The 20046-nt window shown below is 40.0% G+C and overlaps 1 protein-coding gene across 4 annotated transcripts in view; it reads left to right on the plus strand.

Moving 5' to 3' along the window:
- Positions 1-258: 258 nt before the first annotated feature.
- Positions 259-20046, plus strand: part of LOC136675654 (epidermal growth factor receptor substrate 15-like 1) — a 33691-nt gene continuing 13903 nt past the window's right edge. For all 4 annotated transcript variants that reach the window (XM_066652335.1, XM_066652338.1, XM_066652336.1 and 1 more), the window contains exons 1-20: positions 259-299; positions 1388-1429; positions 1619-1708; positions 2110-2157; positions 2269-2370; positions 2652-2714; positions 3030-3155; positions 3485-3544; positions 4526-4795; positions 6426-6586; positions 8447-8612; positions 8999-9115; positions 9372-9460; positions 10297-10369; positions 11224-11385; positions 11493-11690; positions 12989-13153; positions 14529-14640; positions 15469-15557; positions 17307-17367. In XM_066652335.1, the coding sequence (XP_066508432.1) occupies positions 273-299; positions 1388-1429; positions 1619-1708; positions 2110-2157; positions 2269-2370; positions 2652-2714; positions 3030-3155; positions 3485-3544; positions 4526-4795; positions 6426-6586; positions 8447-8612; positions 8999-9115; positions 9372-9460; positions 10297-10369; positions 11224-11385; positions 11493-11690; positions 12989-13153; positions 14529-14640; positions 15469-15557; positions 17307-17367 (2221 nt within the window). In that variant the 5' untranslated portion in view covers positions 259-272. The remainder of the gene's footprint in view (positions 300-1387; positions 1430-1618; positions 1709-2109; positions 2158-2268; positions 2371-2651; positions 2715-3029; positions 3156-3484; positions 3545-4525; positions 4796-6425; positions 6587-8446; positions 8613-8998; positions 9116-9371; positions 9461-10296; positions 10370-11223; positions 11386-11492; positions 11691-12988; positions 13154-14528; positions 14641-15468; positions 15558-17306; positions 17368-20046) is intronic.

A 20046-nucleotide genomic window follows, 5' to 3' on the forward strand; every position in this document is an offset into this window, starting at 1 on the left:
TCTCCATATCACACTGAGCCGTGTTAAGATTCACTCCACTGGGATTCATCCACAGAATAACTACAATTATTAACATAAATACAATTTTGAGATATTTTTAAATTCCCTGTTTGTATACTAAATATCTATCTATCTATCTATCTATCTATCTATCTATCTATCTATCTATCTATCTATCTATCATTATGGTAATGAGATGCTAATTTAAAAGTCTGACAAGTCCATGCGCGCTCTAAAGTTGCTCGCCGTGCACGCGCACCGAAGCAGGAAATATGGCGGCGCTCATGTCACTGAGTCAGGTAATGTTATTAAAGTTTCTTTTCTGGGTTTATCTCCGCTCTGGACCTTTAGACAACCGCGGATAACGCTGTCCCGACCGCTGACGGGTCTCCGCGGCGGGGAAGCGGAGTTCTCTCGGCTCTGAGAGCCGCTCTCACGGGGAGAAATTGAGAAACAGGCGACTTGCTAAAGCTGCTGTTTTCAGGCTGAGGTTACTGTGCGAGAGAAGGTGCTCAGAATATTCAGATTTTTTTCTCTCGAATTTCCCGTTCTACCTTCAACAGGAGGCAGGTGCAAGTGCTTTTTTCCCAAAAACGATCTGCGGAATAAGCAAATAAACTCAGCTGTCTGTTTTTCACCGACAGCAGCTGAAAATTGAAGAAGGTTCATTTAAAATTCAAACAGAATTTTCTTCAAAATATAAAATATATAAACGGTGTCAGTAGTTTGTGTCGTTCTTTGTTTGTAAACATGTTCCAAAATATGTTGGTGGCTGCTACAAATCTTTCCTCTGAATAAAGACAATAATTGTATTTTAAAAGAGCTTTACAACAGATATTATATTATATGGAGACGTTTTTCTAAAAGCTTCAACTCACGCTGAAGTGATGGTGTGGCAAACTACAAAATTATTTGCTCTAGGAACTATTAAAGTGTCCAATCATCTATAGAACAACCCTGTGACCTTGCCACCACATAGTGCTATATATCAGAGTTTCAGTGGAGTTTACTTACACTTTCTATGTATTTGCTTGCATGGCCTTTTATTTGCTTAACTTAAGATAGACTTGCGCAAAATCTCAGAATCCTTTCTGGCTGAGGACTTGAGGGGTCTGCGTTCGTATTTCTAAACAGTCTTCGTTCTTCAGTCCCAAACAGCCCCAAAACATAATGCTACCCTGCCCATGTTTCAGGCGTTTTTAGGATGAAAAGCTCTACAGTTTTCCTCCATTCATAGTGATTGTTATCATGGCCAACACTCCTCCAGAAAGATAACTTCCAAAATGCTTAGAAATGCAGCATAACAATACTAGCACAGTCCTGTATGCCCATGTCAGAAATGTATCCTTTTTTATTTTGTTGACGACTTCTTTTTTTGCCTTTGTAGATATCAAATGGAAATCCTGCATATGAAACCTTTTACAGACAGGTAAAGTCCCTTGTGTTGGTACATTATGGAAAAAAAACCCAGCTACTTATTTGTGGGTAGCTTTCTAAAGTATTAATAGAACAGTTGTAGATGTTTGTAAACTCAAACTAAGAAAGATCAAATCTAACAGGCAGATATTTTGCTGTTCTCTCTCCCTTCTGCTGTCTGCGGTTTGCTTGAATGGTGCAGGTGGATCCAGGAAATACGGGGAAAGTCGGAGCGGTTGAAGCAGCTCAGTTTTTGAAGAAATCTGGACTTTCAGACAGTACTCTGGGCAAGGTATATCACTGATCTTAGTATTTTGCAAACGAGTAATGCTATGGGTTTGCAGGTGGTTACTGCAATAAATGTACCCTAAAATATTTCATATTATTTTAGTTGTTGTTGTTGTTGTTTATGTATTTAAAAAAACAGGGACAGAACACATTAATCAGCATCATAATTTCGTAATGTTAATGTTCCAGATTTAGCAGAACGGCTAATTTTCGTCTGCCACTGTTGTTGATCCAGTGAAAACCTAGTTTAAATGTGTTTTGCTAATACTTCATAATAGTGTAATAACCCTCTTATTATTATGCTACTGTTAAATGATGGCGAAAATGTCCAAATGAAGGCGGCATTGGACAATAGAAGTTATTAGCGAGAATAAATCCCCTCCCTTCCTCTTTCTCTTCCCTCAGATATGGGATTTGGCCGACCGGGAAAGAAAAGGCTACTTGGACAAACGGGTGATTTACATATTACACCGTGTTTGAAAGTTGCTCTTGATTATGTTTTTTTTTTGGGACAGTTTCTTTCTGTTTTGGTCTTTATTTAAAATATCCTCTTTTTCTTCATAGGGCTTTTTTATGGCACTCAGGCTAGTGGCCTCAGCACAGAGTGGCAATGATATCAGCCAGACCAGTCTGAACCAGACAATGTCAATCCCTACCCCTAAATTTGTAAGTATTTCCAAAAGACGTCTTGTGTATATGCTAGTAGTTCTATGTCTGTGTCTAATAAAAGAATAAAGAAAAGTACTAACCGGAAATCTGCCACTTCATATGACGGTGTTGAAGTTGTGGGGCTCAAATCCTTAATAAGAAATCACCTTATTGTTTTTATTTTCTTGACACCTGTGTCAAACTGTTGAGATTACCAAATATTACACTGGAAATGGCTTTCTAACCATTATTATATATCAGGTAGAGGGATGAGTCTTTAAATGCTTTGTATTTTACAGAGAGACACAGCAAGTCCATCTCTGATATCTGCAGCTTCCAGTGACTCTGCTTGGATAGTGAAGGTATGAATCGATGCATCATATCAGGGTCTGGTTTGCATAAACCTAGGTTTTATAGATGCACGTCATGAACAAATTGCAGTATGTTTTAACAACACGAGCAAACCCTCACATGATATGGCTTTCACTGATATGTATCCTTTTGACCAAAGATGATACATCAAAACACCCACAGCTCTTATGTGATTTGTGTAGTGTTTGGGAGGTTTGTGCAGTGTTTGCGTCCCCTTTATAGTAAATTTGCTGACATTGGTGGTTATTTTTATATGGGATTTGGCAATGTATTATTTGTCTATTTCTCTTATTTTTTTTATCTAGTTTGATGACAAAGCCAAGTATGATGGGATATTTGAGAGTCTTTTGCCAGTCAATGGTCTTCTATCAGGAGATAAGGTGAAGCCTGTCCTCATTAATTCTAACCTACCATTGGATGTCCTTGGGAAAGTAAGTATTAACATATTTATTACTTTAAACTATTACATTGTACAAGTTGGTTATTACCATTGTCCCAGAGGTTTGTTTTGTGAGTTATTTTATTTAGTGCAGCCCTCAGGGTCCAAAATAAATGTATATTTTTCTGACCTATTAGAACATATTAGAGACCAACCTCTACACCTTTCAAGCTCAGTTTTTCACCACTCCACACATTTTGTGTCAACATATGTTTTGTGTGTTAAAGTAGGGCTTGTACCTTTTTCAAAAACTAATTCCAAAGTAATAGAATGTTACTTATGTGGCTCAGGTTTTGAGATAATGTTTTTTCATTCGGTCAGATTTGGAATCTCAGTGACATTGACAGAGACGGACATTTGGACAAAGAAGAGTTTGCAGTGGTGAGTTGAATGTCTGATTAAACTGCAGTGAATCCTGTAGATTTGTCTTTTTCTACAATGATATTCACTGGAATTAATATTAAAAATGGCTACTAAAAAGTACTCTAAATATATACTAATCACAGCATAAATGGTTACATAAATAAGTGATTAAGGCGTTGTGGGTAAAGATTTAATTCGACTGTACAATCAGTGGGCGGCACGGTGACTGCGACACTACCTGCTGCAGTCACACAGCTCCAGGGACCTGGAGGTTGTGGGTTCAATTCCCACTCCGGGTGACTGTCTGTGAGGAGTGTGGTGTGTTCTTCCTGTGTCTGCGTGGGTTTCCTCTGGGTGACTGTCTGTGAGGAGTGTGGTGTGTTCTCCCTGTGTCTGCGTGGGTTTCCTCCTGGTGCTCCGGTTTCCTCCCACAGTCCAAAAACACACATTGGTAGGTGGAATGGCGACTCAAAAGTGTCCGTAGGTGTGAGTGAATGTGTGTGTGTGTGTGTGTCTGTGTTGCCCTGTGAAGGACTGGCGCCCCCTCCAGGGTGTATTCCCGCCTTGCGTCCAATGATTCCAGGTAGACTCTGGACCCACCGCGACCCTCCACTGGATAAGCGCTTACAGATAATGAATGAATGAATGCACAATCAGTTTCAATGTTAATGTGTATTTCCATTATTTAAGGCTTGTTTTGTTGTTCTGCCTGTCTTACCATATCAAAAGTTAGGACTAAAATAACTCGCAATGTGGTTAGAAATATGGTGGTGTTATTATTTGATACATCTTTTGCTAGAGAATAGTAATGAGTTCCTGAAAATTTACCATTCAGTTGTTAAGTAGTAGGGCTGTGTGTGTAAATGTTTGGTGTTGTGTACAGTACTTGAACCCTTGTTTTCCCATTCTGTTTACTATATATTGCAAGCTGAAAGACTTGGACCATGTTGGTACTTGGTATGATTTCTAGGTACAACCGTTTGTTTTTGCTCTCCTCAGGTGATGCATCTGGTTTACAGAGCCAGAGAGAAGGAACCTGTTCCTTCCACACTCCCAACCTCCCTCATCCCTCCATCCAAAAAAAAGAAGATTGGAAGTGCTCTTCCTGGATCTGTGCCTGTGCTGCCTTCTAGCCCTTTCCTCATGAAGGATGCCCTGCGGTCCACTTTGCCTCTCTCTAAGAGCCCTTTGACCACATCAAATCTGTCACCATCAAACTCATTTAGGAGCTCCAGTCCCAGTCCAAGCCCCAGCCCAGCGCCTGTGCAGGTACACACACTCACATATCACCAATTATTGATAATGCAGAACAAAACACAGGCGGTATAGTGAATTAACATACTGTTACCAAATAAAAAACAAACACATTAATTGCATTACTCATATGTCTCTTGGAGAGTAATTTACTCCTTGTTTCTACACTCATTTTCCTTTTTTATCAGCTTCTCTGATCATGCAGGTGTTCTTTGTGGTTCTAAAATTACACACAGTAGTTCATCTGTTTCTCTGCCTAACTTTAGCCTCCTTTTCCCCTTTTCTTTAATGGGCAGGACCCCCACAGAACCGCAGGTATTGAGTGGTGGCTTCGCACTGTGGTTAATCTTAGGTGGTGGTGTTGTGCAGGTTCAAATGAATCAGACAAAGCAGTGCTGCTCGAGTTTTTAAACCCTGTGCCCACACACTGCCCACTTTATTAGACACATCTATTTTATTGATATCCATGTAGATGTAAAGTCAGTGTAGCTCATCTGTCATTGCACAGTTTGTTTAGGTTGTCCTCTTGTCCTTCGTCCGTCGTCACTGTGGGCCATGTTTGTTATATATATTATAATTTGCAGTATTATTTTCAGTCCAGCAATGATTTTGAGGCATTTACAGATTCTAGCAGTACAGCACAAACTAAGACACCATTTGTGGAACAGGGTGAAAGGAGGCTAACAAAGTATGCAGAGCGACCGAATCACAAAGTATTCAAAGCATTTAATAATTGGTATTTGAGTGATTGTTCAAACTTTACCACCCAGGGAAGACAAACTTTCCCACCCTGTCGTGTGTGTGTGTGTGTGCCAGGTTTCTAAAGCTGGGTGAAAATGTAGGTCTTGGCTGCTATGGTCATAGACCAACTAGACTTTAAATGGCTTTGTAAAGTAGCTTAGGTCCTATTTTACCTAAGTATCTTGGCTTTGAAGTGATATCATAGGCAGCCACATTTATTTACACAGTTATTTAGCCTTAGTTGTCATATGCAGGGCTTGTAATTTGAGTTGTGATTGTACATTTCAGTGTTTGTGTCATAAAATAGGCAATTATTTTAGTGAAGTGTCACCTTCAAACAGCCACTTTTCTATTTTATAGACTCACCAAGGTTTTAGAAAATCTTAACAAAATATAGCAAATAATATTAACTGTAAAACAAATGTGTAGTCCTTGCTTTGCATAGCACCATGTTGTACTTGTCAATACTTTTCTACAGTGTGCTGTGTGCAGTTGAACAGCGGTCCCTTTTACACTGACATATCAATGTAGTTGAATTCACTTCTTAAAAGGTGTTCACAACTGTTTGTCCATAGAGCAAATTAATATACACGATTATTATGAGTAAATATAAGTCCTATTTGCTCAGTAAGCTGTCTCCATTTTTTCTACATTATCGTTTCTAAAGGGCCTGGGTTTCTGTTTCAAACTTCCATAACCTGATCACTTCACTTCTAGCTAAACCAGTTTATCCACATTCTCCTCATGGCCTTCCACCCCATTCCTTTTGTAGTCATAACGTATTGCAACACCTCAAGGACTCTGCCTTTTCTGGACTTTTCTGTTATGCAGGAATTGTTTGTAGGACAGTATTTGTAGTGCAAATGAACAGGTTGATTAACTTTTTTTTGTGTGTATTTTGAAGCCGGTCTCGGGGAACTGGGTGGTGCCTCTGGACGACAGGGAGCAGTACGAGGTGATCTTTGAGTTGGCCGACTCTGATTTTGACGGCATGGTGGGAGGAGATGAAGTTAAGGATATTTTCATGAACTCAAAACTGCCCCAGAGTGTGCTGGCCCACATCTGGTGAGACACACTGGTATACAGTGACATGACACCCCCCCACACACACACACAACAAAAAAGCCTTTCTGTAAATAGCTGTGACATCTCATGTTACATGAAACATCTCCATGATTGTGGTACTTGAACTTATGAAGGGATTTGTCCAAATAAATACAAACCGGATTCCAAAAAAGTCGGGACACTAAACAAATTGTGAATAAAAACTGAATGCAATGTTGTGGAGGTGCCAACATCTAATATTTTATTCAGAATAGAACACAAATCACAGATCAAAAATTTAAACTGAGAGAATGCATAATTTTAAGGGAAAAATATGTTGTTTCAAAATTTCATGGCATCAACAAATCCCCAAAAAGTTGGGACAAGGCCATTTTTTACCACTGTGTGGCATCCCCCCTTCTTACAACACTCAACAGACGTCTGGGGACAGAGGAGACCAGTTTCTCAAGTTTAGAAATAGGAATGCTCTCCCATTCATGTCTAATACAGGCCTCTCTCACTGTTCAATCGTCTTGGGCCTTCTTTGTCGCACCTTCCTCTTTATGATGCGCCAAATGTTCTCTATAGGTGAAAGATCTGGACTGCAGGCTGCCATTTCAGCCCCCGGATCCTTCTCCTACGTAGCCATGATGTTGTGATTGCTGCAGAATGTGGTCTGGCATTGTCTTGTTGAAAAATGCAGGGTCTTCAGTGAAAGAGATGACGTCTAGATGGGAGCACATGTTGTTCTAGAACCTGAACATAGTTCTCTGCATTAATGGTGCCTTTCCAGACATGCAAGCTGCCCATGCCACAAGCACTCATGCAACCCCATACCATCAGTGATGCAGGCTTCTGAACGGGTTGATAACAACTTGGGTTATCCTTGTCCTCTCTGGTCCGGATGACATGGCGTCCCAGTGTTCCATAAAGAACTTCAAATCGTGACTCATCTGACCACAGAACAGTCTTCCATTTTGCCACACTCCATTTTAAAAGACCCCTGGCCCAGAGCAAACGTCTGAGCTTGTGGAGCTTGCTTAGAAATGGCTTCCTCTTTGCACTGTAGAGTTTCAGCTGGCAACGGCGGATGGCACGGTGGATTGTGTTCACTGACAATGCTTTCTGGAAGTATTCCTGAGCCCATTCTGTTATTTCCTTGACATTGGCATTCCTGTTTGAGGTGCAGTGACGTTTACTGGATGCTCGTGATCTCCGGGCCCTTAGAGTTTTACGGCCTTGACCCTTACGCACAGCAATTGTTCCAGATTCTCTGAATCTTTTGATGATGTTATGCACGTTTGATGATGATAACTTTGAAAACATGAAAAGTCTTTGCAATTTTACGCTGGGTAACACCATTCTGGTATCGCTGCACTATCTTTCTGCACAACAATGGTGGAATTGGTGATCCTCTTACCATCTTGGCTTCAGAGAGACACTGACACTCTGAGAAGCTCTTTTTATACACAATCATGTTGTCAATTGACCTAATTAGTGTTAATTGGTCTTCCAGCTGTTCGTTATATGCTCAATTTCCTTTTTCCAGCCTCTTATTGCTACTTGTCCCAACTTTTTTGGGATTTGTTGACACTGTGAAATTCTGAATCAACATATTGTTCTATGTTCTATTACGAAGAAAATATTGACATTTGCCATTTCCACATCATTGCATTCAGTTTTTATTCACAATTTGTTTAGTGTCCCAACTTTTTTGGAATCCGGTTTGTAAGTGCAATGCAGTTCGTAAGGGTTGTAGATTTGGCTCTTTTCTCTGCTCAGTTTAAGAATACATTAGAATATTATTAGTTTATTATTATCCATGACATTTCAAAAGTACTTTGAATTATCCCTGGGATTATTGATGAATTTCTCTCTCAGGTCTCTGGCAGACACTAAATCTACAGGCAAGCTGACCAAAGAGCAGTTCTGTCTGGCTATGCACCTCATCCAGGAAAAAGTCAAAGGAGTTGAGCCTCCACGGAGTCTGACCCCTGAAATGATTCCCCCTTCAGAAAGGGGCTCTGTTCCCTCTAGTGTCCCTACCGTGAGCATATGCACACACTCACAAAATGCAAGAAAAAGTATATATTGTATATTGTATAAAAATAATGTCTCATAGGAACCACATCACCACATCATTTTCATATTATTGTTTTGCTTTGGTGGTTAATACTCTATTAGCTTGTGTTTTTACTATTTTCATGTGATTTCCTATAAATCCACCAGAGACCATATGCAAATGAGATTGAGGTTCACATGGCAAGTGATATCAAGGCACTTTAACCTACTTCCTTATCTCTCAGAGTTCTGTGAAATATTTTTGTTGCTCAAACCACATTTACTTAATAATTATATTTTATTCTTCCTCTTCCTTCTCCGTTTCATTCCTTCACTTTGTGTCTGTTTCTCTATCTCCATCTCTCTCTATAGCTCTCCCTCTCTCCCGTCCCTGCCTTCGCTCCTTCACATCTTCAGACGACACCATCAGATTTCTCCTCCTCAGTAGGGTTTGAATTGTCTGGACTGTCTATACCCACCCTGTCCAGAGTAAGTGATTTAGACTGACTTTTTTTTTTTTGTCTGTTCAAATGCACGCGATGTCGCCACCTGGTGTTTAAACACATGTACAGCATTATACATTGCAGCCTGTTTACATTGTGCACCTGATAATGAACAGTTAAGTACATGGGGAATCAGTGATATACTGTTCTATACCACAGATATAAACAGCTCTATATTATTGATTATGTACTTGTTTATGTTTGTATTATCATAATTTATTAAATGAGCCACTTTTTTACAGGAGAGCAGTAGTACAGTGGTGGCACCGGTGGAGTTGACAGGAAATAAAGAGCTGGACAACATAAACCAGGAAATCTCACAGTTGCAAAGGTGAGGGAAAATATGAACTATGGAGAAAGGGTTAGATGGAGGATTCTTGCTTTCTTTTTCTTTTATGTATTTTGTTCTACATCTGTGGGTTCGATTCCCACTCCGGGTGACTGTCTGTGAGGAGTGTGGTGTGTTCTCCCTGTGTCTGCGTGGGTTTCCTCCGGGTGACTGTCTGTGAGGAGTTTGGTGTGTTCTCCCTGTGTCTGCATGGGTTTCCTCTGGGTGCTCTGGTTTCCTCCCACAGTCCAAAAATACACGTTGGTAGGTGGATTGGCGACTCAAAATGTGTCCATAGGTGTGAGTGAATGTTTGTGTGTTGCCCTGTGAAGGACTGGCGCCCCCTCCAGGGTGTATTCCCGCCTTGCGCCCAATGATTCCTGGTAGGCTCTGGACCCACTGCGACCCTGAACTGGATAAGAGTTACAGATAATGAATGAATGTTCTGCATCTTTGAAGGAACAAGAGCCATCTAGTGGCCACAAGGGTCAAATCTGTTTTTTTAATTCTCATTATATTAATGTTCCCATATCTTTTAAATAGCAGTTTGAAGGCTTTATCATAAGAAATATATATATATATAAAGCTTATAAATTTATTATTGTAAATACCAGAAGGCTGTTGAGGAGCTTCTTTTTAAGGTTTATTTGTTGTAAGCCCATGTCTCCATCAAGGCCATAAAATGTCTACATTTTTTTATGGGTGTTGTGGGAGTTATTATTTTTAATTTGCAGTTGGTTTTCTTGATTTACATTTGGTACAAACACAGAAAATGATTTAATTTAATAATTTTTAAATGTTATGATTTCTAAATCCTGAATATCTCTCTGCTGGGGAAGTGAGAAGCGGAGCATAGAGCAGGAGATCAGACAGAAGGAAGAGGCCCTTCGACAGAAAAACAACCAAGTTCATGTAAGTCTTGGATTCATCCAGACATTTAATTGATTTATTATGAATAATGTTGCAGTTTTGACTACATGTATTTACACTTATTCACAAGTGTGTGTTTCATTTATGTGATTGAAAGCGAAATTCTTTGTGGCACAAAACATGAAATCCAGCTCATAACCAGTCACCTATGATGTTCTTTGTTTTCTGTTTGTAATTTTATAGTTTTTTGTTCAAATGGTTAGCACTTAGTTTGGCCATTTTCCTCCTGGAAATTTAATTTGCCTTGAGTATGAAGATTAAATTCAGATTGCAATGTCCTCAACAGATTTAAATCTGATTAATTTCACGACTTCAGGAGGTGCTTTAAGATGTGTTTTTGCCCTTAAAGCATTTAACTTGTTTGTTACACAACAACCGAAACCAGTCTCAATATAATCAACACCCCACCCAATACAACCACAACCGCTCTCGGTATGACCACTATCAAAACTGGTCCAGTACAACCGAAACCCCTGCTACAGTATGTCACATCTAGGGCTGGACAATAATTCAGTATCAATATAAAATGTTTTCATAACAATTGATTTTTATACACATTTTAAATATTTGCAGTGTCTGTCACTGACTGACGGCCATTAAAGGGCTCGGTATCAGAATTCAATATCGATATCAGAATTAATTCATATTGACTGACATTAAGAAATATATTGTGATATAAATTTTGGCTTTAGTCACAACATGCATAATACATGGATGGGAAGAAGCTCGTTATGGAACTGAGTTTCACATTTCACACCAAATAAAAACAGGAGAGATATTTATCTACTAAGTGTAAAACCATCCGATGTAAACAAGATTATGTGTGTTTGTGGCAGAATATGCAGAGTGAACTTGAGCATGAAAACAGCAGCCTGCAAGACATGGATCAACAGAAGCAAGTTGCTCAGGACAGACTGCAGGACATGGAACAGCAGAAGAAAAAGCTTGAGGGAGTGGTGAACGAAGCTAAGAGCAAGTACACAGAGGAGAGCAGCAAAGTAAGAGAGAGAGAACATTGTGGAGAGATAGCAGTAATGAACAATACCTGAGGATTGAACTGGAATATAGATTTCGACTTCACCATTTTGTGTGTGTGTGTGTGTAGATCTCTTCTATGCAGACACAGATATTTTCTCAGGAGGCAGATCTGCAAAAGCAAGAAAAGGAGCTGAGCCGAACCAAAACAGACCTGTACTGTCTGGAACAGGAGGAAAAACTACTGGAAGAGAAACTCCGCGAGGGCAAAGCCAAACTAGAGAGCATCCTTAAACTGCTGAAAACCTCCCAGAATGAGATGGATGAGGTTGGAAGGGAACACACGCTCATACACTTTTTCAAAAGTTTGGAGTTGCCGTAATAATAAATAACAAAATCTATTGAATAATGTATCTGCTATGAAGCCAATATTGGGCACATTCACATGCTTCTAAAAATCAGTGATACAAAAAAAAAAACACCCTAACAATCAGTTTAAAGTAGGGATGCATGAATACAGATACTGGTATCAGGTATTTGTCCGATACCGTGTTCATTTACTCGTACTTGTAATCGCAAATGAGGCTCCGATACCAACATCCGATACCTTGTGCCTGGTGCACGTTCCTGCGCTAATGAGCAGGCAATTTAAAATGTCAGCGATCTGCAATTATTTCACAATCTATGATGGCAACCCAAGCAAAGCGGACTGCAGGGAGAACCCGAGAGCAGTGAGTGTAAAGGTGATAAAATGGTGTTTATGCATCCCTTCTCTACAGCTAGCTATTCTTACTGAGCTTTGGCTTCCATGACCTACTGAAAAAATGCTTCTATATTGTATTTTGTAGTTTATTACTTAAGCCCCTTTTACAAATGCACAATAATCCAGTTTACCCGGAGGAGCTGTATGTTTTATTTCTCACAGTGAGAGCGTGGCTGAGGCAGTCTCCATTTTGTGTGCGTTGTATGTGTGAATGAACATTCCGGAACATCTCTGTACAGACATTTGGGAGTTTCTCTAGAAATTCTCCAGAATTCATGTGTGAAAGTGGCTTTCATTTCCCATAGGAACTGTCACTTGAAAAATTGTGCTTTTATGATTATATAGAACTGTAGATGTGCATTTGCCACTACAGGAGGTCCTCGGGTTACGTCAGTCCTGAGTTACGATGTTTCGTGGTTACGACACATCTCCCATTTACTGTATAAAGCCTTGTTTCGACGTAAGTGGTTTTGCGTCGTAAACGTCGTAACGCGAACTTCGTGTGTGGTGTGCGCGGCGGAAGAATACACGGTTACGCGGCTCGGGACTGAGGAGGATAGGTGTTAGGATACAATAAGTGCTTACAGTATGTTATTTATGTACAGTATGTACGTATGTTCCGACTTACACCGAAAAACGGTTTACGACGCGACGTAGGAACAGATCAGTCGAGGACCCCCTGTATTTAGAACCAAAAAGCACCTCCCTGCCTTATTGTGCTTGTTGTAAAAAAAAACACACATGAAGGAACTGTATTACATTACTATTAACTACATTTTTTTATTTATTTAAAACTCAAATGCAGTACTTTGCATTTTATTAGTGTTATATGACAGTATTGTTTCTCTGGGGTATCTTTACAGACACGAGAGAGTGAACTCTCTGAAATCCAGGAGAGCCACAAGGAGCTGAATAAAACCATTGATCGCTTCAACAAAGTTCTCAGCGGCAGCATGAGCAACCTGGCCGAGATCGACCAGCTCCTCAGTGAAGAGACCTTAACACCCAGTACCGGTAACACCCATACGGTGAGAAATGTACTGTTAATTAATGGTGCTGTGATAGTCTAAGTGAGGGTATTTGTGAACATGCAGAAATATTTATATTAACACATTCTGCTGTTTATCTGAAGTGAAATAAATGGCTTTTTACTGTTAACATGTGGTTTTAATGTTTAATTTTTTTTTTTTTTTTTTTTTTTTCACACTAATTAATTGTTGTCGCCATCTCAGCCCGCTAGCTAGTCTCCCAGGAACGTAAGAGCTAGCATTTGGTTTGTCCAAGGCATGAGAAGCCAACCATTGCTTCTTTTTGATCCGCTGCTGAACACATCACCACAGGAGAGTGTTAATGTACCAGACAATGGCCATCCTACTCGCCCAGAAAGCAAGGCCAGCTGTTCTTTCTAGAGCCCTTTTTAAACATGCACTTTAACCCAGAAGGTTTCTGGACATTACCCAGGGGAGCTGTATTTATGTGTGAATACAAATGTTTGAATTATTTGTACCCGATATTACTTCACCAGCCCTCAGTACAATGTATAGCAGATTATTTTCCATATAAGTCACAGTGAACTCATGTCGTGCCTTCTGTACACAGTGTCTAAACCATGCAGAACGTTTCCCTGTAGTGAGAACGCATTAGACATGGACCATCTCCAGCTGTATGCTCCATGCATGAAAGATAACTCTAGAAAATGTCTGACCTGATTCCCGAGGTCATTTTTGAAAAATAGTTTATGACTCCTGGCCTTGGATGGCTTGATTTCCTGATGATAGGGCCAACACAAGACCGCTGGGCCACTCAGGAGTTGTTTAATAGATGCCTTTACAATGTTTTGTGACTCTGTGGTCAAAAAGGGTACTTTTGTTTTTCAGTCAAATAAAGGCAAATCATTTTGACAGAAAATAACAGACTAAATATGTCATAATAGTGACATAATGCTCGCTTTGTTTGTTTTGTTTTTTCCCCCTCCAGCTCTAGTCAGTGTTTTTGAGTTTGTGTTTGCTTGTTTTTATTCAGATTTTCCATTCCACTGGAAATAGAGCAACAGTGACGTACTGGTGCCTGGGAAAATTCAGAGCAGTTTCATTTCAGTGCATCACTATTAATAATTAATTAATCATAGTGTGTACCGGCACGGCTGTGTGGTACAGCACACAGTGGCCCAGTGTAAACTGGGCTTTTTTCCTTCTGAAAGTACACACCTTCTGACGTTGCTTCTTTCATAAACTCTCCCCTATCTAGCTCAGGAAATGAGTGGTTGAGGCCTGTGTTTGTGACGCAGGCAGCAAGGTTAATTGAGCCACGTGCTATTCTCCTCCTTCTCATTACAATGATAATATTTTTCTCAGCACTGAGCAGGAGAATAAACAACATCTCTGAATGGTGTGTCTGTTTCAGGAGGACTCTTTCAGGTCGAAGCTGGCCATGTTTAACACCAGCACCACTCAGGACCTCAGTGCAGACCCCTTCCACACCGAGGACCCCTTCAAAAGTGACCCCTTCAGTAAAGGTGCTGTAACATACTTCACTGTCTATGTGTTGTGGTCCAGCTATGTTTATTGCAGTCAAAAATGCACTGCTGTGCTTAACTGAGATTCAGTCATTAGTTTTGTGGGACTTTTATTATGATTTTGTTTTTTGCTGTATTTGCAACCTTGATAGTTTGCAAGTAAATACATTTACAAGAGCTAACACCTGTTTTGTGTCTAAAACTGGCTTTATTTTTGCTCTGGGGCTATGATAGAAATGTACAGTTACAGTGGTAAGCTATTTTGAATGAGGAGTTGAATTGATATTGTGCTGTTCCTGTCTAAGCTGGGAACTGAACCCTAGTATGTTATGTAGGAAGCAGACTTTCTCAAACAAAATAAAAACAGGTAAAAAATTACCAGGTTTTGTTCATACAGTGAAAATATAATGTTGTATGTGTTAAAAGCCATTCAGGTAACGCTGCAGTCTTGGATGAGAGTCACTATAAGCAGCCTGCTTAACTAAGATCAGATTTAGTTCTCCTGATCAATGTCAGATGTCTGTTTGGCCAAGATAATCACTTGCAGAAAAGCATACAAAATGTGGTCCAAAGCAGTCACATTTGAGTGTTTCAGGATCCAGGAGAAACTGTCAAGTGCTTATTGGTGACATGGGGTAAAAGTTTGGATTGGAAAGACTCTGAGTATAGAATATAGTTAATTGTTTAAACATCATATCTGAGGGTTAATGCTAGAAAAAGTCATGTTGTTAAGGGTGAAACCCCAGTAAAAATAATACTTCATCAAAAACAACCCAAAGAACAATAAAGTCAAACATTTTTTTTCAAATTTTTTGTTCCCTCTTTTAGCTGATCCATTTGGTGGTGATCCCTTCAAACAGAATGATACTTTCAAAGACCCCTTCAGCAACTCGGATCCATTCGCTAAAGATCAAAAGGTAAACATGGCAGGTTCTGTTATTGTTATTCTTATTTATTACTAATAACCACTGTGACATTCTTGGACATGCTTGGACCTGCTGAGAAAACACTTTAATCTAGGTCTAAATCGTAAGTTTTAGTTAATACAGTGTATTTATTTTGCTGCTGGTGAACTGATATGACAATGAGATTAAGTGATTTTAATGTAATTGTTGTAAATAAAAGGGCGGCATGGTGGTGCAGAGGGTAGTGTTGCAGTCACACAGCTCCAGGGTCCTGGAGGTTGTGGGTTCAATTCCCGCTCCGGGTGACTGTCTGTGAGGAGTGTGGTGTGTTCTCCCTGTGTGTGCGTGGGTTTCCTCTGGGTGACTGTCTGTGAGGAGTGTGGTGTGTTCTCCCTGTGTCTGCGTGGGTTTCCTCCGGGTGACTGTCTGTGAGGAGTGTGGTGTGTTCTCCCTGCGTCTGCGTGTGTTTCCTCTGGGTGACTGTCTGTGAGGAGTGGGTTTCCTCTGGGTGACTGTCTGTGAGGAGTGTGGTGTGTTCTCCCTGTGTGTGCGTGGGTTTCCTCTGGGTGACTGTCTGTGAGGAGTGTGGTGTGTTCTCCCTCTGTCTGCGTGGGTTTCCTCCGCGTGACTGTCTGTGAGGAGTGTGGTGTGTTCTCCCTGTGTCTGCGTGTGTTTCCTCTGGGTGACTGTCTGTGAGGAGTGTGTTCTCCCTGTGTTTGTGTGGTTTCCTCTGGGTGACTGTCTGTGAGGAGTGTGGTGTGTTCTCCCTGTGTTTGCGTGGGTTTCCTCCCACAGTCCAAAAACACTAGGTGTCCGTAGGTGTGTGTGTTGCCCTGTGAAGGACTGGCGCCCCCTCCAGGGTATATTCCCGCCTTGCGCCCAATGATTCCAGGTAGGTTCTGGACCCACCGTGACCCTGAACTGGATAAGGGTTACAGATAATGAATGAATGTTGTAAATAAGGACGCTGATCATTTTATTTAAACCTGTGTGATGTAAGATTGGAAGTTTACAACTACATGGCTTTGAATTGTATTTTTATACTCCGATAATGCTCAATCATCTCAGATGCCTGTTTTTCTTTCCCTTTCCACTTATGCCCAGTCATTTCATTTCGTGAGGCATTCTAAGAAAGAAGAAGTTCTTAAAACACATGTGGAAACATCTTAATCTAGTTCTAAATCTGCACTATGAGCTAGGTCATGGTTTTTCAGGTTGTTGCTCAGATAATGTATTTCAGTGTAACTGTAATACTATATAACACTTGTCATAACATTGCGGTATATATGGCAAAGTAATTACATCGGAGTATTCTAAATAAGGATGCTGATTACATGCTGTAGTATAATGTAAGTGCATATTTTACTGAATCGGGAGTGATTTCCATGCAGACATATTGGTAAAAAATCATTAGAAATGGCCCAAATACATATTCCTAAAAGTTAATACATGGACAGTGTTGATTTAGTTTTACTGGATACATTGATTATATTTTTTAATGATTAAAAATGTTTCTACCGATTGTAGATTGTCTCGGGTCAGGTGGCAGGGTTATTGGGAAATGTGAAATAATTTGCATAAAATAAAATATATTTTCTTTTTGTTTGAAAACTCATCTGGGGGAACTACCAGACTTACGGTTTGTATTCTTTGAAGCATAAAATTGTTACCTCTCTCTCTCTCTCTCTCTCTCTCTTCTCTCTCTCTCTCTCTCTCTCTCTCTCTCTCTCTCTCTCTCTCTCTCTCTCTCTGTGTGTGCAGACCAGCCCGTTTACAAGGCAGGGGAGTCTTGCATCTAGTTCTTCAAATTTCAGAGTCTCAGGTATTGTATTCCTTGATCAACATCACTCTTGATGAATCTGAAAGGAAAACACCAGTATTCTGCAGTCTCTGTTTGCAGTGTGTGTGTGTGTGTGTAACATGGCCTATTGCTATGAGAAATATTTACAGATGGTTTCTCTGTACTTCATAAAATAGCAGAAATCCCATTGGCTCAAAACGTAAAAGTTAATGGGAAGGTGCTGTCCTTTTTACTGAGTTTTTGTGTCAACTTTTTGGTCTTTCAGGGTAAACTTTCCAAGGTGTGAGACAGATTTAGCAGACTGTATATTTTAAGCTGGCCAGCGAATTCTGCACACACTATTACTTTGAAGTCATGTGAGACCTTTTGACCTCTCATTTTAATATAAAAGGAAAACAGATGAATATAACGATAAGCTTCCTTTTTTTTTAATTTTTTATTGCTGCAGTTTGTTACTGGTCATCTGTCTTTTACAACACAAGGCAAGTCTGTAGTGAGGATTCACAGAGTTGTCCGTTAGGGGAAGCTCTGATGCTTTCTGCGTAATGAGGTGATGTTTCAGAACAAGATCTCAGATAAAACACTCAGAGTTTCATAACAAAATGTAACACACACATTCTTTCTTTCAAACACCCACACACCCACACACAAAGTGTGTCCCCATGCTACATGACCACTTGTTGTGTGTAGTGTAGTGAGTAAGATATGGGCCCTTTTTAAAGCCTGAGTAACAAAACAAACAACCTGATTGCATCAAACAGTGGCTAAAAAAGCCACTGACGTAAGTGAACATCAGAAAGTGTAACATATTAGTTTTATAATATAATGTCACTTTCAGAAAAAAATCTGTATCTCCAAAATGATCAATTTGATAAATTAAAAATTCAAATTTTAAAAACTTAAATTTCAGTGGATTCAGAAGAGTGGGAAAGTAATGTTGGCACGTTTCTATTGATCTATTTTTCATGAAATTTGGACAAAATGAAGGGCAGTTGGAATTTTCATATTGAGTCAGGAAAAAAAAGTACACGGTTTTGTCCCAATGTCGAGAATAAGTTTGTCCCGACCAGTGCCACAGTCTTAAGGTTCTTTACCCATTTAAATATATTAGCAAGTATGGCTCATGGAACCAAAAAGTGGTTCCACTGTGACATTGCTCAAAGAATCTTTTGTAGCCTCATTATTTTTAAAATGTACGTAATATGGAGCAAGGAGTTTCCACCGATGGAACACCCCTCACTTTTTTAAGGTTCATACAAGTGTAGAGTTCATAGTCTTCATTTTAAACTGTGGTGGTCTGTCATTTTTACCTGCATAGCTTCACTTTTTCCTGTGGCTTGAGGCTATTTATAGAGCTTTTACCTGCACAAATAACTCCCGCTCTTCCTAAAATAGCATCAGCAAAAACAGTCTTGGCTTTGTGGCCAAACAGAACGGAAAACCTTGGCGAAGTGGTGTTAACGTGTTGTGGCAGAAAAGCTCTCCAGGAGGAACAGTCTCTCTCTCTCTCTCTCTCTCTCTCTCTCTCTCTCTCTCTCTTTCTCTCTCTCTTTCTCTCTCTCTCTTTCTCTCTCTCTCTCACCTCTCTCTCTCTCACACACACACACCACTCTTACACACTCTCTGTCTCTCACACACACACACAGACCTCTCTCTCTCTTTCTCTCACACCACTCTCACACTCTCTCTCTCACCTCTCTCTCTCTCTCTCTCTCTCTCTCTCTCACACACACACACCACTCTTACACACTCTCTCTGTCTCTCACACACACACACACAGACCTCTCTCTCTCTGTCCTCTTTATCTCATACACTACATAATTAACAGGTACTATCTTTCTATTTCCTTACTGAGGAAGTAGGGTCAATTTATGAGAAACACACAATCATACACACTCCAGAAATACCTTGTTTATTATGAACACTAGTGTGTGTGTGTGTGTGTGTTCTGTGTTTTTTAGCATAAAGCAGAGAAAGAGGGAAGTGTGTGTGGTGCTGGATTTCAGGGTACTTTATATATGTGAGGTGTGCACTTTTTGGTTTAGTTTTTTTCAATAATCTGCTGTAGCCATTTTGATGTGCTGTAATAAAACACAAGTTGTAGGTGTCCAAAGGAAATGCATTTGCAAATATATATATATATATGAGAAAGCTTTCCAGCTTCAAAATCATCGTGATGCACCACTGCCCGTGCCGTTGCAGAAGCTGCACTGTGTAGTGTTTGGAGGAGAATAGGAAACCACAAACACCCCACACCTTGCTGTCAGTACAATGCTGTAAAAGTGAATTACACTCTACGCAGCTGTAGGGGGAGCCCAGGATAAACAATACCAACATTTTACATAGTGTTCCATTAAGTTCTGTTTACATCTTGCACAGTTTTTAGACGGTCCTTTTCCTTGTTGTCTCATATGTTTATTTTTCAGTCCTTATACTTTCCCTTTACTGTAAATTGTGTAGATAATTCAAATGTCATACTGCTTAACGATTCAGTACCACCTTCAAATTTTTAAACACCTTCTCATATCCTTGGCATGTGGCCTGAATTGAAATAGACACACACACCCACACACACAGCTTTCTGGTATATTTTAAAAAGCCTGCTCTGAATGTGACTCCTGTGGTTGTTACAACAACCACAGCATTGTGTTACTGTGATTTTTGTTGTTTTTTTTCCCCCTGTTCATTTGCAAGTAAGTT

This window comes from Hoplias malabaricus, chromosome X1, assembly GCF_029633855.1.
Source record: "Hoplias malabaricus isolate fHopMal1 chromosome X1, fHopMal1.hap1, whole genome shotgun sequence".
Classification (NCBI taxonomy): domain Eukaryota; kingdom Metazoa; phylum Chordata; class Actinopteri; order Characiformes; family Erythrinidae; genus Hoplias; species Hoplias malabaricus.